General features: G+C 51.4%; 1 protein-coding gene and 1 long non-coding RNA gene across 4 annotated transcripts in view; one reads left to right on the top strand and one right to left on the bottom strand.

Annotated features, from left to right (window-relative positions):
* Positions 1–12,146: 12,146 nt before the first annotated feature.
* Positions 12,147–14,691, bottom strand: LOC131818290 (uncharacterized). Its single transcript, XR_009348765.1, has 2 exons — positions 14,599–14,691; positions 12,147–12,790 (listed from the first exon to the last, which is right to left on the bottom strand). It is a non-coding gene; the product is annotated as an uncharacterized LOC131818290 (long non-coding RNA).
* Positions 14,692–14,775: 84 nt separating this feature from the next.
* ATP2C2 (ATPase secretory pathway Ca2+ transporting 2) overlaps positions 14,776–23,755 on the top strand; it is a 57,821-nt gene continuing 48,841 nt past the window's right edge. The window contains exon 1 of one of the 3 annotated variants that reach the window (XM_059152595.1): positions 14,776–15,018. In XM_059152595.1, coding sequence (XP_059008578.1) covers positions 14,920–15,018 — 99 coding nt within the window. In that variant the 5' untranslated portion in view covers positions 14,776–14,919. The remainder of the gene's footprint in view (positions 15,019–23,755) is intronic. The other 2 variants (XR_009348764.1, XM_059152594.1) reach the window with 2 other exon arrangements.

Genomic DNA, 23,755 nt, shown 5'->3' with positions numbered 1-23,755 from the left:
GTGCGAAAGCGGAGTAAGTTGGGGTCGTCGTTTCCCGAGTACCTGCCAGGATGAGCGCCTACTGCATCCCCTGCTCAGCCAGCGGGCGGGAAGGATGCCGCCGTCTGCGTTGACAGCAGAAAGAATTGAAGCTTGGATATCACTGGCTTCTTACTCATGTTTATCCAGTTACTACATGTGGGAGACAGAGTTTTTTTTTTTTTTTTTAACGTGAAATCAGCAAGATTTATCATTAACACCTTCACATAGAAACAAGGTGTAGAAAAATGGTGTAAAGAACCTCTTGGGACTTACTATCCAGCTATCATTGTTTCGCCAAACCCTCAATTTTTTTTGCAAGGGCAGAGACTGGAGTATTTTAAAGTAAATCCTGGATACCCTACATATCACCTATGAAGGGTCCAGAATGTGTCTCGAACAGGTGAGGATTTTTTATTTTTAAACGTACCCATATGCTCATCGTCACAAGACCACTGGTTGGGAAAGTTCGTGTTGGAAGCACCCCCTCCACGTGTCCTGGGAGGACACAGACAGTCCCAGCCCAGTCCTGTGCTTCCAAGGTGGGCAAGTTCACTGGAGCAGCAGTTCCCAAAGCAGGGTTCCCCAGGCCAGCAGCATCACTAGGGAACTCTTTAGAAAGGCAGATTCTCAGGCCCAGTCCCCGCCCCTCCTGAGTCAGAGACTCTGGGGTTGGGCAAGCCATCCCAACCTGTGTGTTTGAACACCCCCTCCCTGGGACTCTTGAGGCCGGCTCCAGCTCTAGAGAAAGACGGACAGCCCACGGAAGTGATTCCCCATACTTGCCTTTTGTCCCTTTACTATTCATGCGGGTTCTAACTCCTGCTCCCAAAGGATGCTGAGGGGCCGGCCCTACGTGGTATTGTTTTCTGGTTAGATCTGGCCACGCTGGAGCCCGATGGTTAGTGGGTGGGGTCTGGCTCCTCCCCTACTTCCTGGAAACCCTGAGCCAAAGTGTCCTCATCCGGACACTGCGCAGCTGGCGGCACGTGCCTCCCGGGCTGGCTGTGAGAAGGGCAAAAGGTCAAGTATAGAAAGCACCTAGAATTTTCCCCGGGGCCCAGCGAGTGTTCTTACCAGACACGGGCGGCAAGGCCAAGGTGAGAGGAAGGGGAGCCTGATTCTCGGGGGCAGGGCTGGGGGTGGGCCTCTGGGGAGGTGTGAAGGAGCTTGGGGGGGCTGCTGGGAAAAGCAGGGGACCCCCCTGAGGCGGGGAGGCTGCAAGGCAGTGACGTGGCAAGACATGGAGGGGGAAGGAGCTCACGGTTGCCTCGGGCGATGGGCTCCCTAAAGTCCCAGAGAGAGGATGGGAGGGGCCCGCCCCGCTCTATGAGTTTCGATGCCTCTGGGAGACTCCGGGCCTCCAGGGCTCTGGATTCCAGGAAGATTGAGGGCCAGGCTGCGAGGGCTGGGCTCAGAGCCAACACCCAGGACAGTCGCCCCGGGTGTGGTTGTCCCTCAGGCTTGGAAAGATGAGTTACATACCGTTAATTTCAAGAGGACAGACTCCTGGACCTACGTTTAACTGAGAACTCGAGCAGAGTGATGGAAATCTAGTCTCCTTGTCCGCGCACGTGAGAGGAGTCACAGCACTTAGCCTATGAGAAGCGGGAGGTGCCAGTCCAAGTGCACAGTCAGGCCGAGCTCTGGAGCAAGACAACCGACCCACGTGTGGCCGTGGCGGAAGTTCACAGTGTGACCTCCCGGGGACCTCAGTACCTCCCCTTCACCCGTCCTGCTGACCCTCTGCTCCCCTCCCCTCTGCAGGCCTCCAGTCTGTTCTTTGTACTTAGGACTCCGTTGCTATTGTTGTTGTTTTTAATTCTACATGTGTACGAAATCATATGGGATTTGTCCTTCCGTGACTGACTTCACTTAGCACAGTGTCCTCCAGGTCCATCCACATTGTCGCCCATGGCAGCACGACGTCCTTCTTCCCACCGAGTAAGAGCCCACCGTGTGCGCACACCACACCTTCTGTGCCCACGTGTCTGCCGACCGCAGAAGTCACGGCCACGCCCAGACTGTGGCAAATCGTGTTCTAATAAACAGGGGTGCACAGATCTTTTCAAATTCCTGCTTCTGTTTTCTTTGGGTAAATACCTAGAAGTGGAATTACTAGACCCGCTCATCCTTCTCTTTTTAATTTTTTGGGGAGCCCCGGGCTGTTTTCACAGCGGCTGCACCAGTCGGCGCTCCCTCCAGGCGGCTTCCCTGCCTCCACATCCTCGCCAGCCCTGGTTTCTTGTCTTTTCGATACCAGCCTTTCAGACAGGCGTGCGGTGGGATCTCGTCAGACTTTTGTATTTCCCTGATGATGAGCGATGTTAAGCGTCTGTTGGTCATCTGTGTGTCTTCTTTGGAGAAATGTCTATTCAAGTTCTCTGCCCATTTTTAAAATCAGATTGTTTGGTTCTTGCAGTGTTACAGGAGTCCTTTATGTATTTGGGTGTTAACCCCTTATGCAATACCCAAATATTTTCTGCCATTCACTAGGCTGCCTTTTGTTTGGTTGATGGTTTCTTTCACGGTGTAAAAACTGTTTAGTTTGATGTAGTCCCGCTTGTTTATTTTTGCTCAGGAATTTCATTTAGAAAGTACATTTAGGGGCGCCTGGGTGGCTCAGTGGGTTAAAGCCTCTGCCTTCGGCTCAGGTCATGATCTCAGGGTCCTGAGATCGAGTCCCACATTGGGCTCCCTGCTCGGGGAGGGGGGCTGCTTCTCCCTCTCCCTCTGCCTTGCCTGCTGCTTGATCTCGCTCTCTCTCAAATAAATAAAATCATAAAAAACCTTATATTTGCTATAAAAATCTATGAACCTATCCATTAAAGTCTACATTTCAATTCGTGAGCTCACCAAATGTTTTTAAAAATTTAGTGGATCTTCTTTAGAGGATATTGAGGAATCACCGTGTTGTCTAGAAAACTGGTCAAGGGCAGGCATCAAGCAGCAAATCTGCCTTTCCCGTCCCAGTGGGCAGCCTGCCTGGAGACGAGGGAAAGCATCTCTTTCGGAAAGTACTCCAAGTGATACTTCGAAGCAAATGTTGGGATTAGAATATCACAGTTTTGCCCAGTGAATTCGTGAATCTAGACGTTCAGAGCCAGAGAGTCCCAGCATCACAAAAAGAGACAACCTGGCATCTGAAGAGGGGGATGGCGCCTGATCCAGCCTTGGATCACAATCACCTTGCCAGTTTGCAGCGAGGTCGAGGACAGAACGTCCAGAGCTGCACTTGGAGTGTGAGATCTGCCAAATCCAGGTGGCGGGGGGTGCTAGAGGCCACACGGCCTGGGTCCCCCAACAGGTAACTTGTAAAGGGTGGGGAATTAGATGGAGTGGAAGGTTGCAAAATGGCTCCTAAAGCTGTCCATGTGACCGATGACCTCATGTAGCAAAAGGGACTCTGCAGGTGTGCGCAAGTTAAGGATCTTGAGAGAGGGAGATAGTCCAGATGGGCCGAGGGCAATCAGGAGGCCTCGTAAAATGGAAGCAGGAGGGGCAAAACGAAGGTGAAGCAGCTTGAGCAGCAAGGCTTGACCAGCCATTTCTGGATTTGAAGATGGAGAGAGGCCTCGGCAGCGGAGGAACGCAGCGGCTACTAGAAGATGGAGGAGATAAGAGCCTGTGCTGTTCCCTGAGCCTCTGGGAAGAATGCAGCCCTACCAGCCCCCGGATTTCAGTCCCGCGGGACTGTTTCAGACATTTGACCTCTGGGACAGTGAGGAGTCAATTTGTGTCATTTTAGGCCACCAAGCTCGTGATGGTCTTTTACTGTGGTGACTAGAAATGAATGCAGATAGGAAACCTGAGGGTTCGAGAAATTCGAAGGACACACCAAGTTAGCAACACGCCCAAGACCAAAGCAGAGTGGCGGGTAAGGAAGCCATGAACATGTGGACGTGAAAAGTCGGGAGAGTGGGCACCTCTGTGGGGTGAGGGGGCTGCTGCTCTCGGCGGAGGGTCCTGGGCAGGGTGACCATGTCCCACTCTCTGTCCCCGCTGGCTGGTGGCTTCTGGGGCTTCCCCTGATAAGCATTCTTCAAGCCGCACCTTGGTTTTGTGTGGTTCTTTAAGACTGTCGTATTTTACACTTAAGGTAACCGTGATAACATTTGCGAGATGGCTTCGCAGCAGCGTGGAGTCGGACCTCGTTGGCAGCCACCACAGATGCGCATTTTCTCCCGCCCGACCTTGCCGAGCTTTCTCCTGCCAGCAGCCCGGGAAGTGGAACCGAGCGGAAGGCAAAACAGGTCAGCCGAGCTCATGACTCTCAATGCGCCCAGGAACGGGGTAGAGTGGACTTGTCAGCGCAAGGAACACGGTGGCGAGGGGAGGATGGTCTGCACGTGTCCCTGTGACCTCAGTGCCCCTGCCCCAGCTGCCACTCTCCCTGGTGGGGACAGTGGTCTTGTGCTGTCGCCGCAGGTTTCCTGGCAAGACGGTGCCCTGGGTGCCCAGCACGGCGACGGGCTCCACGAGGCCCTGTTCTTGGTTCCTTTCCCTCCTCCCCCGCTTCACTTCCCCGCTCCCTCGGCCAAGGTTTCACACCCCCCCGCCCCATACACCACTTGCTCTCAAACAGGTTTGCTTCTGGGGAAGCCCAAGGCAAGACACTCAGAGAAGGTTTTACCAGACGGGAGGAGGTGGTTAGTGGACAACACCCGGATGTAGACAAGGCCTGTGGCTGTTTACCTGGCTTCTGCCCAGGTCTGGCGCCATCCCGTGCCCAGCTACACCACCAGCCCCTGCTGTGTGGAGCTATCTGGTGGGCAGACCGGTGGGGTCTGCACGGGCGCCCGTCCCCCGCCCCTGGAGCATCTGCCAATCCCAGGCGCTGTGCAAGTGCCCTCTCCTGGACTGTGCATCCCCCCACTTCTCCCCGCCCAGACTCCCCTGCACCACCTCCTCGGGAATCTTCCCTGAGCTTCTGGCTAGACTGTCACGTGCCCCTTTGGGCCTCTGCAGGGTTCTGCATGCTGTGACATTGTGGCGTGTGCCATGTGGTTTTGCTCCTTCTCCCCCAGACCCAGAGCTCTTAGAGGACAAGGACTCTGTGTCACACCCCCCCCCCCCGCCGGTGCAGGCACGTAGTAGGTCCTCAATGTTGGATTTTTGAGTGGGTAAATGATTAAGCGAATGAACGAGTCTCTGCGTGGCGGCTTGTGGCGTGGCGGTTCTGCGGGCAGGTGCTCACATCCAACTCCCAGGACACCAATTCCCTCTTCTAGCTGTGGGCTGGGGTCAGATGACTCAGCCACGCCGGGCCCTGCAACTGGCAAAGATCCGCAGGTTCTGAATGTTAGAGGGGAAGCCCCTGACGCTGAGAGAGGGGAACCCCGGAATGGGGAAGACGGATCCCACGGGGTCTGGGTGGGGAACGAAGCAGGGAAGTCAGTGAACAGAAACAGCAGGAGAGAAAAAACCAGGACGGGGGATGCCGGGTGACAAATGTGGGGCACCGTTTCTTTTAGTTTTTGAACTTTTTGTTCTGAAATGATCTCAGATTCGCAGGACGCTGCAGGAACTGTGCAGAGAGGCCCTGTGCTCCCCTAACTCGGGCTCCCCAGCGGCTGCGTCTCACGTGGCTCCACGCTAGGTAGCTGGTGGCTTCGGCCCCACATGCGTCAGGGCCAGGAAGTGCGGCTGCAGCTCAGCTGGGAGGTTTCCAGCCCTCCGATCCCACGCCTAGATGCCCGCACACACCACCTCAGTCAACACACGGACCCGCTTCTCCCCACAGACACCCCCTTCTCCTACCCGCAAACACACCCACCCTCCTCCCCACCAGCCTGGAACCCACTCAGCGGCTCTCCATCTCCCTGACCCTGGGCCAGCAAGAATGTTCTAGAAGCCGAGAATCGTATAGCTTGTGACTTTTTCAGATTTGCATATGTTCATCACTAGATTCTCCAGGTCGGCCTGTGCGCTCGCCGCGCCCACCTCTCTCTGCCTCCCCCCCTCCTTCAGCCCTGAAAGCGGCAGGGCGCCCTTCCAAAAAAGGACGTTCTCTGACCAGGAAATTCACACCGTAAAACACCATTATCTATCTGCACTCCTGCTTCAAGTCCACGGATCCTTCCCCTCGGGTCCTTTAGAGCAAAAGATAGACTTTTTTTTCCCCCCCGAGACCCAGGATCCGATCCAGAATCCCAGTGACATTTGATCGTTAATACTCTTCAGTGTCCTTGGATCTGCAGCCTTCCATGGCCTTTCCTGGTCTTCCCCAAAGCTGACATTTTCGAGGAGTCCAAGTCAGTGGTTTCCTTGGGTCCCCGTCACTCTGGGGGTGATATTTCCTCACGCTAGTATTCACGGTGTTTCGGCAGGGATACCCAGCAGCGAAGTGCACTTCCATGAGGGGGCGTCACATCCAGGGTCCTGCTGTGTCATGTCTCTGGCTGGTCCCTCAGTTCGGGTGAGGTCAGCCAGCTTCCTCCCCTGTAACGGCACAGGCTTCCCTCTGTAACGAATAAGGATCCTGCAGGGACATGCTGCCAGACTGCGTCACTATCTTGTTTCTCGTTAAGCTTTTATCTGCTTTTGTTTAAATTTTAACAGAATTTTTTATGGAAGCAAAATTTATACCAAAGTACACAGAGTGCTCAGTGAAGAACATTTTAATGAGGTGCAGGGGTGGGGGGATGCTTCCTGGGGAGGGGCTCAAGCCTGGGCCTGAATGGAGGGAATAGGAGTCCTTGTCTGGGCCTGGGGCAGGACCCGGAGACCCCGGAGGCAGGGTGCGGCTGGCAGCGGCTGGCAGTGGCTGGCAGAAGCCAGTGTGAGAAGCATGAGAAGTCTCGTGCTGTTGTGACGGCTCCCAAGGTTCCTGAAGGAGACCCCATGGGAAACAGAAGTAGGGGAGTGGGAAGAAGAGGCAGGGGAAGCTGACAAAGGGTGTGTGCTAGGCTTAGGCACCCCTGTGAGCAGCCAGATCCCAGATCCCAATCCTTTGGGAGGGTCCTGGGAAGCTGCCAGAATGGTCCTCACGGCTCTCCAAGGCCGGGGGCCTTAAGCCCGAGTTCTGGCTCAGCCAGAATAAAACCCTTCATGCCTAGAGCCACAGTGAGCAAGCTTCCCTTAGAGGTGGGTGCCCACAGCGTACACTCTGCTCAGCCCAGGCTGGGGGGCCTTCAGGAGGGGAGCGGCACACTCGGATGTTTGTTTATTTTTGCAAAGTCACCGAGAATGTGGCACAAAGAACTGAGTATGGGAGCCAGATGGGAGTCGGAAGACCATCACCTCTCTGTTCTTTAGCAACGGGCGTGTCCAAGACCCTGCTGGAGTTCTGACCCTCAGGAAATGAGCCCAGGTCAGGCCGCACCATGCCAGGAAAGGAAAATTCTCCCCCATTCTAACAGCTACTTCACTGAGAACTCCCCCACCCCCTGCCACCTACCTTCAGGCACAACGTCACTTGGGAACCCCAGGGCCCTAGGAGTTTTCAAAGGGAGTTACCGGAAACTTTTAACTCTATTATATGAAAAAGCCAGTAGAAATTGTTCATTTAACTTTCGATCAGGTTTCCCAGTTTAACTACGTATAAACTCATTCATTTTCCATTCAGTAAACACGTACACAGTGTCTTCTTTTAATATACCTCGTTATTGAGATAAAATGCGTGTAACATCAAATTCACCATTTCCGCCGTGAATGTGCGCACATCAGCAGGTTTTATTCTATTCACAAGTCCGGTGACCATCCCTCTACTTTATTCCAGAAAATTATCATCACCCCAAAAAGAAATGCCATCATCTCCAAATTTCCGTTTCTTCCCAGGCCCTGGCCGTCACTAGCGTGCTGTCTGTCTGTCTGGATTTGCCCGTTCTGGCTGTTCCGTAGGCATGGAGTCTACGGTTGGGGTCTGCGGTGTGTGGCGTTTGGGTCCGCCTCCTTTCACTTGGCACGTTTGCCTGGTTCGTCCAGGTTGAAGCGTGGCCACTCTTCTTGCCTTTTTTAAGGCCGAATACTGTTCCGTCGGATGGGCGGCCGCATCCTGTCCACCCCTCACCGCAGGTGGGTGTCTGGGCTGCTCGTGCTCTGAACCTTCTTTGAAACTCACAAATGTAGTAACAGGCCAGGAGTGTGTGGGATCCGCGGGGTGGGGGGACGCCCCTGCCTCCGCATCTCACCTGGTCCAGGGATCTGGAGGGGCCTCTCGGGAGAAGCCACAGTCAGTTAAAACCTGAGCCGGTGTTAGCGGGGCGAGGGTTTGGAGTGAAGGGTCTGCTGGAGTGTTCTTGGTGGAGGCTGGGGAGGAGATGCCTTTGCCTGGGGCCCAGGAGAGGGGCCTGCTCGGGGAGGTGGGGAGAGAGCCAGGGGCCAGGGCTTGGCGGCCCGGCCGTAGTAAGAGTCAGGCCTTCGAGGAAAGGTGCGGGAGCAGGGGGCGGCTGAAGCAGGTGTGAGCCTCAGAACGATATGGGGGTGGGGCGAGGGGAGCTCACCGCTGGGATTGAGGGCTTTTCCGGGATGCCCGGGCTGTCAGTGTTAGAGCTGGGAGCACCCCAGCCAAACGTGGGTGCTCACCTCTGCGTGACCATGGGGAGTGAAGCCTGATGAGTGCACATATGGAAGCCCTTGGGCGTTTTTTGCCTTGGACTGAAATTCTCTGACTCTGGGTGATGGGTCTGGGTGCTTTTGAATTTTTTAAAATATTTATTTATTTTAGAGAGAGCAGGGGGGAAGGGCGGAGGGAGAGGGAGAGAGAATCTCAAGCAGACTCCACGCTGAGCATGGAGCCCGATGCCTAGCTCAGTGCCATGACCCTGAGATCGTGCCCTGACCCACTTAACCAGCTGAGCCGGCCAGCTGGCCTGCTCTTGAATATTTTAAAGGAGAGTAGATTCTGAAGGAAAGTCAAATTTCCAACTGTAAGTCAGTCTGAAAAAGCAAAACTGTAGAGATGGTGAAAGGATCCGTGGTTGACAGCGGTTTGGGGGGAGGGGGCTGGAACACGGGAGTTTTTAGGGCAGTGAGGCCTCTGTATGATACCGTGATGATGGTGCGTTCCTGACGTTCCACATTTGTCAGAATCCACAGAATATACACCACCAAGAGCGAACCCTAGTGCATATTATGGACTTGACACACAGGAATCTCCTCTTTCACTCGTAACATGCATATGGAACCTTCTAGAAGATTCCATGACTCTCACTGCCCAAGATCATTCCTTCCTCTTCTGGAAATCTCTTGGCAAATAGCTTTGTTCCTGTGCCAGGTCTGAACAATTGTAGGTAAGAAAAGTGATAAGGGCCAGAGCTCCCAGGCCTGTCCCAGCCAGCAGAGAGGTGTCACCCTGTGTGTGAGCGGCAGCGTCCGCCACGGGCGTGCGGGAGGAGGAGCGAGGGCAGCTGTGCCATGTGTTTACCTGTGGGGATTAAGCAAGTCCCAGGGCACACTCTTTTAGCACCTGGCGTCCTGTTCCATGGGGCTGTCCCGGCTCCCTCCTGCAGAAATGAAGTCCCTCGGGAGCCCAGAAAATGCTCACGGCTGTGGGACGTGCTCAGCCAACGTCCCCTCCTTTCAGCAAATGACTATGGAAGAAGTAACAAGGAGAGTGTGATATGAGCGGTGCCCAGAAATTGGCTGTGTGTGTGTGTGACTACAGTTGTGGTACAAAGATGTGACTTGTCTCACACAAGCGGGTCTCACTGCGGTGACACAAGTCGAGCACATTTTCGCCCCAGGCCTCGGCTCTGCATGGAAGACTGTCCCAGTACTCACGTCTGATCCTCTTCCTCCGGGGGCGCGGGGTGTGGGCAGGACCCTTCTCCGAAGGCTCCAGGGGTGAGTCCGTCCTCACCTCTTCTGGCTCCTGGTGGCCCCCGATGTTCTCTGGCTCAGGGCTGTGCCTCCTACCTCTGCCCCATCTTCCCGGAGCTTTCTCCCTGGGTCTGTGCTTTTCTTCCTCTGTCTCTATCTCTTTTCTAAGATTTTTACGAAGTTATTTTTAAGTAATCTCTACACCCAAAGGCCAAGAGTTGTACTCTCCACTGACAGAGCCAGCTGGGACCCCCGCCCCCTTGAATCTTATAAGGAAGGACACCAATCACTGGACTTCGAGGACATCCAGTTCATCTGGAGATCCTTAACTTTATGACATCTTCAATGATTGTCTTTCCAAATAAGGCTACACACACCGTTTCTGTGGGTTAGGATGTGACACATGCCTTCGGGGTGGGCTTACTCAACCCCAACATTCATTGTCTGACTCTATGTTACACATAGATGTATGTGCAGCCTGTCACACCTACTAGGAGAGAAAATACAGGAATAGTCCTTTGTGTTCAGGGGTCCACGGCCACGTAACAGGTGCTTAAAACTATTTGCTGAATGAATGAAAGTAGCTTTCCCTTCCTAAATTCCGATGTCTTCATCTATAAGATGATCATGTCGTTGCCTGTGTGCATGGCCATTAAAGAAACAAACTGAATTGAGGGTTTGCGAACAGAGCCATAACTTCCAACTCATTCTTAAAATCAAATGCTCACCCACACGCACGCACACGCCACCTGATACTCTTTGTATGGTGTACCCTTTCGGAAAAGGATGTCTTCAAAATGCCAACCTTATAATTTGTGAGGGAGGTTTATTACTAAATAAATTTCAGGTGCCTCGGGATTGCATCACCTCTTTCCAATGGAGTGTATTGTTGGGAGATAATTTATGGACATGAAATGACACCACTTTCATATAGTGAACGAGAGTTGAAGGGCGGGACCTCATTGTTGAAGGTGCCCAGAGCAGATATTTCAGGAAAGGCTGGATGCTTTGGGCTGAGTCCTGCCCTCAATTCTCAGTACCGGCCAAAGCATGGGCATCGCTGCGAGAGCTACAGGCTCAGAAAGTTTCCCAGCAAACCATCTTGCGGGACTTGATTCCTTCAGAGTGCCCTCTAGAATTTGCCCAGCTGAAGGCAGACAGAAAATTCTTGAAGGAAATCTTCAAATTCTTGAAGTCAGTGGTGATCATCGTGAAATCCAAACAAAAGGACAAAGCTAAGGAGGAATGGACGTTGGAAAACAAACAAAGGCTATAGAGAGCAGGGGTGATTCTGGGGCAAAGTGGGGAACTCACGGCAAGAACCACAAGGCAAAAAATTGAGGTTTTTGTAATCAGATTAAATTACTACGGTTATGAAAAAAAAAGCAAAGGTTAGAAAAAGAAAAATGAAAAAAAAAAACTCCATTGTAAAAGAAATCAAAACAGTATAAATATTTGTCTCTATTTCTGAAGTGCTTTCAAATTCCTGATAGGATTTTCGGTGGGATTTTTTTTTCTTTCTTTCTTTCTTTTTTTTTTTTTAATTTTAGATTTTATTTATTTATTTGACAGAGATCACAAGCAGGCAGAAAGACAGGCAGAGAGAGAGAGAAGGAAGCAGGCTCCCCACTGAGCAAAGAGCCCGATGTGGGGCTCGATCCCAGGACCCTGAGATCTTGACCAGAGCGGAAGGCAGAGGCTTAACCCACTGAGCCACCCAGGTGCCCCTTTCAGTGGGATTTTATTCTGAAATCCAAGTAAAAGATGACAGCAAATAGCAGAGTGCTTGCCTCAAAATGATACCATTTAAAACTGATACCAAATAAAATGTGAATGAAGATGGTGGAAGTCAGTCTAATGGTAATAACTGTAACAATATAGACATACTGCATTTCCCCATAAATGCAAATAATCTCAGGTTAAGAATAAATTGCAAGGGGCACCTGGGTCGCTCTGTCAGTTGGCAGCTAGCTGCCTTCAGCTCGGGTCATGATCCTGGGATCCTGGGATCAAGTCCCACATCAGGCTCCCTGCTCAGTGGAGAGCCTGCTTTTCCTCTCCCTCTGCCTGCCGCTCTGCTGTGCTCTCTCTCTATCAAATAAATAGATAAAATCTTTAAAGAATAAATTTCAAGAACTACAGTTTATAAGAGAGACACACAAACACCAAATAAATATCTGGGGGGCATTTAACATGTTACAGGAACATTATCTACCATGGTAGACGCCAATAGTCCCCTGCTCTCACAGAGTTTACAGTCTAGGGGGAAATGAAACAAAACAGCTAAAAATGAGATGCCACGTTTAGATCATGCAGACTTAACCGTGGAGAAGAAACAGTGGCAATGGTAATTATACAAAGTGAAATTTAAGGAGTATGTTTTAATGAGATACAGGAGGTATTAAGCAATTACAAGAGTCATCATAAACAGGTAAATGATATGCACTAACCAACTGGGAAGCATAATACAAAAAGCAGAAATTCAGACAGACGAGGAAACGAATGGACAGGAAAACAATTAGGGAAATTTTAAACTCTTCATTTTCTTCCCATGTCAGATCAAGCAGTTGAAAGTAAGGACGTGAACAATGTGCCTAGAAAGTTAGAATGAATAGATACAAAACGGATTTGCAGGAAGAGCGCAGCTTACCAATACCCTTACAAAGAACATACCAGCTTTTCTAGTGCCGTTGAAATATTGACAAAACTGTGTAAAATACAGGCACAAAGTCTCAGCACAATAAGAGAATTAGCTGGCTGGTATGCGGGCTGATCACAGTGCAATGAAAACAAAAATTGAACTTAAGCCTCAAGGTATCCATTCAGCGGCTTCCATCATGTAACTCTAACTGCTTTCTCTGTGGTCCGCTCCATTTTTGTTTTTCATGCCAACAGGTCCAGGTCTTCCGCAATGTCTTCCACCCAGAATTTCCTTCCTGAATGCTCTGGGTGTTCTTAAACCTGATCCACGAGTTCTAGCCTTGACATCTCCGAGCTGGAACAGAGGCCTCTGTGATGGGACACAAGAGGGTGGGCTTAGAGGGAAAGGCACTTGGCCAACGCATCCCTCCCTGCTCTTGGAAGCTGCACCGCCTGGAGAAACCACCCCCGATTGATGCCCTTGGGAGAACATGAAGTTCTATGCCAATAAGACATTCTTCCTCCCTGGATCCAATTCTGTCTCAAAATCTCGGCATGCCACTTGGAAAGGACCCAAGAAAAAAGTGAGCTGAGTTCCCGTGTATCTTTTATATTAGTAATAAAATTTCCTGGAGATCTACTATGTCAGGGACTAGACAGTACTATTAGGATCTCTACCTATGGAAACATTACAGGACGTACAGTGGGTTCCCTGTATCTCCCCTGAGCTCGCCCAGACCTTCTCTCCATCCTCCTGCCTTCTCTTTCGGATTCCCAGCCCAAGAGTCTGCATCTGTGGCTTCCATTCCGTTTCCCTTCACCAATGTTCTCAGCTCCATACAGCTACCTTGTCTGGGTATCTGCTCCCTCCTCTTGCCTTCCCAGCCTTGGATGGCAGCAGTTTCCCACCGCTGCTAATCTGGGGCAGCTGAGCAGTCCCTTCGTGCTCCTCTGCCCCCTGCCCACACCTCTGTAAGCAGCATGGCTATCAAACCCTCCCCCACCACTCAGTGTGAAGGTGCCACCTGCTTCCTGCTGGGACCCTGTTGAGGGGTTGGTAGTGCCATCCCCCTTCTGTGGATGAGTAAGCTGAGGTGGAGAGAGGTGAGGAAAGTTGTCCAAGGCCATGCGCTTGGAAGGAACAGGCTGAGATTCAAGCCTGGACTGACCCATGTCAGCATACTGCTTTTTCTATTATTTCTAGCTTTTGTTGCAATTGGTGGAGTCAGGCAGTGTGATGCTGGGAGCCTGTTTTCTTTTGGTCAAGGGACAAGAGGCAGGAGAAACAAGAAGGGCCGCCAGGACAGCCTGTCAGATGAAATGGAGCCGAGGTAGCCACGTGGTGGGGAGCAGTTGAGGTAGGTGGCCTATATTCGCTCAAAAAAAGACACTCATGTCATGCTCTACAGTTCTTATCATCCAGAAGCCCACTCTATAAATAAGGACTCTGAGGCACAGAGGAGAGACACGGCTTTCCCCAAAGCCACCTCCCTACTAAGTGGTGGGGCTTGTTAGGGATTCCAGTGCCACGCGGAGCCAAAGCCCCTTAGAGTTTCAAGACACCCACCTGGGGGGCACCTTCCCCATCTGCTCTGGGAGCCAGCTGAGTCCAGAAACTTCCCTGTGATGTTGGTGATAGCACCAGCACACCCTCCATTTCACTGTGAAGGAGTGCTTCCCTCCTCAGGGAAATGTCACAGGCCATTTCACGGGGGGTATGTTAAAGCTTGGAAATGGAAGACGCCTGCCCGCCCCAGGTCCCATGATTAACAAGTGCAGGAGCCCATTCTGCAAACGAGAATGAAGGGCTCAGAGGTTCTCCAAGACCCACGGATTCCCAAAGGCAGCGGGGTGCTCCAGCCCTCCTCCCGGCCCTGGCGTGCACTCCCAGGGCCCTTCCTGGGGGTGAGATCTTAGCCTTCTCCTTCAATTACAGACAAGCAACCACGGCTCATAGGGGCCACGTGGCTGGTGCCGAGCCGCGCAGCTTTGGTAGGCGTGTGACTCCGCTCGGGTCCACGGTGCTCCCGGCGTGTTAGGATGGACCGCACTCCGCTGCCCCCCAAGAACCACGGGCGCTCGTTACAGTCCTGCTCCCCGGCCAGCTCCAGACCCGGGTGGCGCAGGGTAAGGCGAGGTCCGGGAATCCGCATTCTCCGCCCGCGTTCGCACGCCCACCTCCAGCCCGTCCCTCGCTCCAGGTGATTCTTCGGGTCTGGCCAGATCGGGAAGCAGCCGCAGCTGTCGACGCCGCGCTAAGTCCGCGGCGGGCTCCCGGGGCGGGGCCAGGTGCGCCAGGTGCAGCCGGGCGCGCAGCTCCGCCCCGGGGGCGGGGCCGCACCTGCGGCGGGCAGGTAGGCGGCTACCTGGTAACCCGGCCCCGGCCCTGGAGGTTTGGGCGCGCGCAGCCAGTCCCGGCCACGCCGGGGACCGAGGGACGCGGACAGGGGCGGCCGCCGGGGGACGGGAGGCTGAGCGAGGGGCCTTCGCCTGGTCACCATGGTCGAAAGACGCTTCTCTCAGTTCCTGCAGAAACTCCCCTTCTCGGGCGCGGGCCACCTGTACGAGCCCCTGGAGAGGAGCGAGTTGGAAATCTTGGTAAGTCCGGGCGACCCGGCGCGGGCCGTGCGACTTGACCCTCCGCCCCACCGCACCCCACCCTCCGCCGGGACCCCTCCCGCAGCTCGTCCTCCTGCCCCTGGCTCTGGAAAGATCTCTGGAGCAACGCCAGCTCCTGTTTCTGCTCTGAGCCGGGCTCGCGCCATTTAAGCCTCTCAGGACAGACAGCCCATTTTGTGGATTTGATACTGAGGCAGAGAGAGGTTACATGTGCCCCTTAAGACGCACCCAGTTAGCAAACGACCCAGCCAGGAATTTCACCTCGGTTTCTCTGGCTCCGGAGAATGTAAATTCCTAGGTCTCTGCACTCAGGCTGCTGTATGGATTTTTTTTTTTTTTTTTTTTTTTTTTTTTTAGTTACTTGAATTGGAAAAAAAAAAAAAAAGTGATGTAAAAAAACAAACACCTGGGGAAAATGTTTTAGCCATGATAGTAATAATAATGGTGGAATTAGGGTAAAGAGCAGCCAGGCCTCCTAGCTTTACTTCCTATGTCTGCAATGCAGCTTTGAAAAGCACTCAGGTTTGTATGTTGACTTAGCAACCTCCAGGGGACCCTCTAGGATAAATCAACATAATTTTCAGGCCTGGGGCATGGGAGGGTTGGGGAGAGAAGGGGTTTCCCAGTGGCTGAGCTGACACAGCTGTCCAAAAAAGCCCTTCCACTTGGGGAAGCCAGGCTCAGTGGATGACCTGGTGACTTTCTCCTTAGGTTTGTAGGAGTCGAAGCTTCACACCTTGCGGGATACAAGAGCAGAGAGCGCTGAATTCCTGCAAAAGCCTCTCGAGGACATTGCACTTTTTTTTTTTCCTTTTCAGCCTAATCAGTCATTCAAAAATGAAATTCCTGAAATAGTGCCTTGGGCATGCTCGGGAGAACACGGCCATCTGACCTCCCAGTTAAATTTACTTTTTAATGGAAAAGAGCAGTTGGAAAAACTCAATTTAAACTATTGAATTTTCCTCCCAAAGAATGACAACAGTCAAAACGATTTTGTGGTATGATTCCCAAATATTTGTGCATTAAATAAATAGTATTTTATATGTGAAAGTTAGCACGAGAATTCCCGTGCCGGGGCTGTAGGACTGCAGGGCTGGGTAACTAGTAATTCTCCCGTCGTCTCTGTGTTTCTGAAGGGACACGTGGGTTCAACATGGCTTGTAGAGTTTGATTCTTTTGCTGAGATCAGTTTCTCTACCCACATGTCATGTGCTGGGTTCTGCTGAAGGAGTGTGAAGTCAGTTTGCCAATATTGTTGCCTTTTCTGCCTCACTCTCTCTTTTGGTTTTTGCATCATGCTGGGTATTTTTCAAACACTCCTGATGTGTGGCTGATTATGATTAGATTTAATAGGATGTCCAGGTCCGCTGGGCATGGGGGTCCTGTAACATGACTGAGATGCTGGGGTGAGTTTGACCTTGGCACTAAAGTGGACTTCAGTCCTCCAGATCTCTTCTGAGGGGTCCTCAGGGGTATGACAGGTCCTCAACCTATCTGTAGGTGTGTGGGGGGTTCACCCCCCTGGTCGAGGACCCGGATGTTCTCAGTAGCACCCTGAAGGGTGGGTGATGGGTGACGTCGCGGTGGGGAGGGGAGGGGAAGGGAGAGGAGACTGGCGACCCAGATCCCCAGCAGCAAAGGCTCGGTGAGAAACAAAATGTCCTATCTCTTAAAAAAAAAAAAAAAGTCCTATCTCTGAAGGGTCCTGGTACAAACCCAGGAGGTTGCACTGAAAGGAGCTGGCGGCAGGGGGCAGGGGGCGGTGATGGGGTGGCAGAGGGACCTGTTTCCCACCAGCTCAGCTTAGAGCCTGAACCTCCTTCGCTCTCACACTTCCTTCCCCCATTCGAACCCTCTTTTGCCAAGAAAAATGGAAAAAAGCCAGGTGTGCTCACAGCGATCATTTCTACGAGAGTTGTAACTCTCTCTTATGAGCACGTGTTCTGGGAAGCCTCTGAAACCCCCGCCGCTTTGCCCAGGCAGCTCACTTATAACACTGTTTACTACTGAGAACTTGCTGTGTCTTTTTTCTTCTCTGTCTCCTGTCTGTCTGTGCTGAGGTCCATTTTATTATTATAATCATCAATAAGGACATGGAGGCTCACAGGTGGGACCAGGCGCTAAGGATACAGCTGGGTACAAAATGAAGTTTGTGGGGGAGGCCCACAGATGGTAGAGAAACCAAGAAATGTTTAATCAGAGATCTGGGGGTGGGGGGTTCTGGGGTATGATGGGGACCAAAAAGCAGAGCGGCCAGGCGGGGGACACATGTGCCAGGGAGGACTGGGGCCGAGGACACGTGGGCCAGCATCGGAGGCGGAATCTGAGCACAGAGCTTAGGACTCTGAAAATGCCTTGTTCTTCCCATATTTTCAGTATCACCACAAGGAAGGGGTTTGAGAGATCCTCTTAATTCAACTATTGGGGAAAAAAACCCTTCTCTGTTTTAACCTGAATGGTGGGTGAGGAGAACGTTGGACCAGAAATTCCTGCTTCCCGAGGACTTGATGCCAACTCCAGGGAAGTCATCTTTGACCCGGGGCTCCCCATCTCGTAACCGTCTGGCGCTCCACCCTGTGCTGCCTTCCTGGTCGGCGAACTGATTCATCCTGCTCGGGCTTTCTGGGGTGAAGATGGGGTTCCGGGAGGCTCACGTAGTGGTCCCCCGCTCTTTCAGCCCAGGTTCACAGAGCGTCTGCCGTGTGTCAGGCCAGGGCTGCCTGCCACGGATGGGGTGTGGAAGATGGACACACTCCCTGCTCTCCTGGTGGGCAGAGATGGGGGCCAGATTCAGAGCAGAGCCATCACGAAGCATTTGGGCTTTATCCCTGGAGCAACATGGAACTATTGGAAGGTTTAAATCGGGTCGTGACCGTCATCCACTCATTCACAGATGCGCCAAACAGTAGGAATGAAATAAAACAGACACAATCAGATTTGCATTTTGAAGAGATCACAGCTGGCACAGGAGGGACTTCTGAGACACACCCACACACAAATCCTTAGTGTTTCTCAAAATGTAGCGAGATAGGACTTCTTGAAGCCTGTATTGCGGCCTTCCAGTGTTGCCAAATTATTTGTATCAGAAGGTAACTTAAAGAAGTATAAACACAAAACTTGCAATAAATGTGGCTGTATGTGTATAATGCAACTCAAAAGAGCCACTAACTTTATAATAAAATCATAAAGGACAAATGTAGCAACTAAATTTTGACATGACCAGTGATATGTTTTTTAAACATTTCCTTTTTTTTTTTTTTTAAAGATTTTATTTATTTAATTGACAGAGAGATAGCATAAGTAAACAGAGTGGCAGGCAGAGGGAGAGAGAGAAGTAGGCTCTCTGCCGAGCAGGGAGCCCAATGCGGAGCTGGAGCCCAATGCGGGGCTTGATCCCAGGACCCTGAGATCATGACCCGAGCTGAAGGCACAGGATTTAACCACTGAGCCACCCAGGCGCCCCTCCTTTTTTTTTTTTTTTTTTTAAAGACTTTAAAAAAATTTTTATTAGAGAGAATGAGGTCAGTGGGAGAAGCAGACTCCCTGTGGAGCAAGGAGCCTGATGCTGGACTCAATCCTGGGACTCCGGGATCATGACCTGAGCTAAAGGCAGTTGCTTAACCAATTGAGCCACCCAGGCACCCAACCAGTGACATTTGTAAAAAACTCAACCACTGATGTTGAATGGTTGTATTGATTGTCTATTGCCGTGTAACAAATTACTGCAAAATGCAGTGGCTTAAAACAACAAACGATCATCGCACAGTTTCCGCTGGTCAGAAATCTGTGCATCTCAGCTGGGGGCTCCGGGATCTGGTCCCTCATGAGGTTGTTGTCCAGCTGTTGCCTGGGGCTGTGGTCTCATCTGAAGGCTTACAGTGTGGAAGGGGGAAGGATTCACTTCCAAACTCTTTCTTGTGGTTGTTTGCAGGCCCCTTACTTTGTGGGCCTGTTTACAGGGCTGGACCATGGCTCAGCAGGTGGCTCCCCAAAGAGTGAATGATCCAAGAGAGATTGAGAAAGCATCCATAAAAGCCGAGAAGCCACAGGCTTTTTATAACCCAATGTTGGAAGTGCTGTCTTATCTCTTCTGCCATGTTCTACTCATCATAAGTGAGTCTAGGGGCTCCTGATTGGCTCAGTCGGTAGAACACGCAACTCTTGATCTTGGGGTCATGAGTTTGAGCTCCCCATTGGGTGTAGACATTATTTAAATAAATAAAACTTAAAAAAAAAAAAAAAAAAGAAGTGAGTCTAGGTCTAGCCCATGCTCCGGGCAGGGGTGGAGGTTTGGATTACACAAGTGCATGAAAATCAAGAGGCAGGGATGCTTGGGGGCAGAGGCTGCCAGTGGTGGAAAGGAATAGTTTCTTCCATGAGCTCAGTCACATAAAAAGCAAAACCACACCTGGTGTATCGTCTGCCCAATAGTTATCTTTTTCCTACTGTTTTCATTACTCTTGAACTTTAGTCTTTATTTAGGCTCCTCTTGAATTTTGACTTTGATAATGATTATGCCAAGAATGTCTATTTACAGATATGTGTACAAAATGGCATTTAAATATGTCAGGAGTTGGTTTGCTAGTGTAGGATAATCAGCCTCTTAAGCATGACAGACAGCAGGCAACCTGTGAATGTCAGTGTCCAAGGCTGTCATTTGGGTAATGGTAGAATTGACTTGTGATCTTGAAGGCAAAGTGAGCGTCGGGCATTGTGGGAAAAATATTCTTTCCTTGGTATTGATTACTACACTTGGCGCTTATCAGCTATGGCAAGTATCTCTGTTTGCAGACTGGATTCATGCCGGGCCCCACTTGCGACGTGACTACACTGAGTTGACTTGGGATACTGTGTGCTGTGTGATGGCTCCATTCTCCTGTCCATTTTTCCTCCCTGAGCCACTGAGAACCCTGCATGGTGTCACGTGATGGTTGTCACATATACACAGGTTGGCCCTAGTGTCACCTAACAGTGCTTTGTTAAAAATCAGCCCCCAGAAGATCTATATTAAGGAAATTGTTGAGATGCACAGTTCAAGTTCAGAAGTTCTTAGAAAACTGGGAGCTCTGGAGAACGTGTCCAAAGATGCCATCTTAGAAATCCTGTCCCAAATCCCAGTGTCATGATCCCTGTTGTTAACAGCGGCAGAGCCCAACACCCCAGAGCTCCTCAGGGGAAGGAGCTAGAAGGCTCGTAGATAGCTGTCTTCTCCTTCTGTCTTCACATGGTCTTCTCTCCATGTGGATGTGTCCAAATGTTCTCTTCTTAGTAGGATACCAGTCATATTGGCTCACGGCCCGTCCTAATGATTTCATCTTCACTTAGTCACCTCTTTGAAGGGCTTCCCTCCAAACACAGTCACAGTCTGAGGTACTAAGGGTTAGGACTTCAACTTGGGAATTTTGGAGAGCTATGGTTCAGCCCGTAGCACTATTTTCCTTATAGAATCTTGAAGGGAATTGGTGGGGAGGGGCTGTAGGCCATAATGGGAGAATATATAAGCTTCTGTAGGGGTTACAGACACTCTTGAAGTTGTGTTATTAGCCTCACCATCTGCCCTAAGTCCCTAGGTAGGGTATGGGAAGATGCAACTCCGCCGTCTTCCCAACCATCTTCCCACTGGCTGGGAACAGAGCCCAGCAAAGCATGTGTTGGCCCAACTTGAAACTCAAGTGCACAATGGGGAAGAAGTGCTTCAAGATTCCGGAGTCCCTAGGCAAAGGAAGATTTGAACGATCTGGAACAAAGGCAGGAACTACCTGTAATCATTCTTTATATTTTAAGCCACTGAAACCAAACCTCCACGCTAATTAGATCTGGTTATTTTGCAGCTGACCCCAGAGATATGCCATGTACTCCTTAAGTCCCCTGGTCTTGGCCTCTCAGCAAGACTGTACTTGGGGGCCTTGTGGGTAGGGGAAAGAATATTGACCTGGGAGACCCTTCCCAACCAGGAGGCATTGGTTAGGGCTCAGAATGGGACCAGAAACCCAGAGTTCCAGGTTGGGGCCCATTATTTATGGCAATGCAAATTAAGCATATTTCAAATGCCCTTGCCAGAAAGTGGAGATCTTTATACTAAGAGTCAGTGAAAGTGTTGGATTCCCTTTCTGACTTCCAGAAAGTGACAGCATTTTTTATTAAGAATCAGTCACTGTCTTGGGGCATCTGGGTGGCTCAGTTGTTTGAGCGACCGCCTTGGGCTTGGGTCATGATTCCAGGTCATGGGATTGAGCCCCACATCAGGCTCCTTGCTCATTGGGAGGTCTGCTTCTCCCCCTTCCCCTGCTCATGCTCTCTTTCTCTTAAAAAAAAAAAAAAAGAATCTGACTTGGGTCAAGACAGCGGCCCCGTGCCCAGAGAAGAGCCCAGTGGTGGGTGCAGGACCAGCTCCATCATGTGTGGGGTCCAGTGCAAAAGGAAAATGTGGGGGAAATGACCAAGAATTTCCAGATAGACAGCAGCCATCACGTGCAGCCTGCACCCTTCTGAGCACGCCCATCGGGCTGCCCCCCCCCCCAGGGTCACTGGGCATAAGTCAGTAGTCAGACATGCCAACAAGTGCTTAGTTTGGTCTCCCCCTCTTCAGCCCCCACACAGACCCCTCATCTGGCTGTCCCCTACTTTGGTCCATTCATTCTGTAGATCAGCTATTCTCCAGATGCTGTCTGGTACCAGCAATCTGAGTCTTAATAAGCCCTCAGGGGTGGGGGTGGGGAGTCTCATGCTCACTTGAGTTTGAGAACCACCGCTCTGCACAGTTAGCTTCTCCATTCCTTGGACAGGCATCCTCCTGTTCACCAGACCCTGATGGCGGCACTGAAGACGAAATAGCAAAACACTGACCCTCCCGAATGGAGCTTACAGTCTGGTGGGACAGACACATGGTTCTCAAATCATTTTAGTAGTATGTGTAGAATTACAAATTGAGATAAGCCCTGTGAAGGAAAGCATGTGTAAGATGGGGGCTGGACAGAGCCTGTGTATGGGGGAACGGTGGGGACTTTACTGCTGCCATCTGGGTGCAATCCAGGGAGACTTCCTGGAGGAGGTGGCAGGGCTTTGGAGCGCTGAGACCGCAGATTTCCCCAAGGCAAGGTGGCCTCCCTCCTCTCATCTGGGAGGTACCTGATACCCAGGGGGTTCTGCAGAGTTCTGGTTCTCCAGTTTCAGAATCCCCTCCCTTGCAGCCGTCTCCCTCTGTCTCTTCCTCCCCCACATTCCAGCACTGAAATGTGAGTGATAGTTTTGCCTTCCTTGGTCATTGAAATGCGCCAGTATTCGTTGTTCTTTGACTCTCATTTATGACCCAGGAGCTGGACTTCCTTTCCTTCCCTCCCTCCTTTCCTTTTCTAAGCTCCCCCCGCCCCCCCAAGCCACAATAAAAATACGTACAATCGGAGATGTGTCCTCACTGGGCACTTGTTTGCTCCCAGTTTCCTCCTCAGCGGGGGGTGAGGATGGGGGGGGGAGTGAGGGGCAGAGGAAGGTGCCGTTTGTATCTGATCAGTTTGCAGCAAACCCATGACTGTCGGAGGTTTGCTCGGCGTCCTGGCCCTTCCACTATGCAGTTCCTGAGAGGCTGGGTGAGGAGCCCTGACACCTGACCGCTGACACCGCAGCCCAGGCTCCCTGCAAGCAGATTCTATTCCGCCACCTGTCAGCTGTGAGCCCCTAAGCAAATTCCTTAGTTTTCTGTGCAGCAGAGCATTCACTCACCCCAGCAATTGGCTTGGAATGGAATGATTCGGTTTGCGTAAAGCATTTAGGGCAGTCCCCATCTCTAATTATTCCTTATATAGCGTTACATAGTGTCTCTTTAAAAAAAAAAAAAAAAAACAGACATAAAATCGTACTGTGCGCGCCAGCTGCAACCCCTCCAGCCTCTCCTGCCCCTTTCTTCAGTGGGTACATACAGATTTCTACATAACCCACCCACTGCTGCTGGGCATTTAGATGACTTCCTTTTCTTTTCCTTTTTTTCCCTTTATTTCAGTTTTTAGAAGAATGTTCCAGGGAATATCTATGGGTGCACCACGTTATTTTTGAATCCTTAGAAAACCCCCTGCAGAAATCTGAAGTTTGCCCGGGGTCAGACAGATGTCCCAGGAGCTGGGACCCCAGTCAGCCCACGTGTGCTGGATGCTGGAGTTCTCCAGGCTCCTGCCTGTCTGCTTTCTCCTCCATAAAGTGACTGGCCTCCCTGTCGTAACTAATAAGTATTTCATGGAGAGTCGTGTGCAGGCTGCGTCAACACCCCGTTTCTCGTATCTTTTCCCTCTGCTTCTAGCATCTGGGCGCGGTCCGTGCCCCAGTGGATTACTTACTAATCTTCTAGTCGTGTCGCTCTCTTCTTTCTTCCTTGGTGTTCTGGGGGGAGGGAGGGCTGCCCTCTGTGCGCTCGCTTATTCATTCATTCACTCATTTGTTCATTCATTCATTCATTTATCATGAACTTGTGTGTTCCTGTCATATATATATATATATGCACCGATTCTGTCCCATCCCGTGAGTACTGCCATCTTGGGGCCAGCTCCTTCTAGACCCTTCTCTCCCTCTGCTAGTGAGAGTGGTGGTGTGTTTACTTATTGCACAATTGCGTTACCTGTACCCAGCCTCCTCCCCTTCCTGGTGGCTCCCGGTCGCGTTGGCCACCACCTCACTCGGGCAGCTCCTCCTCGGGGTCCCCGACCACACTGGCCATCCCCGCAAAAGG

The sequence above is a fragment of the Mustela lutreola genome, chromosome 16, assembly GCF_030435805.1.
Source record: "Mustela lutreola isolate mMusLut2 chromosome 16, mMusLut2.pri, whole genome shotgun sequence".
NCBI lineage: Eukaryota > Metazoa > Chordata > Mammalia > Carnivora > Mustelidae > Mustela > Mustela lutreola.
Note: the sequence above shows the minus strand (reverse complement) of the source record. Positions and strands in the feature narration are given on the sequence as shown.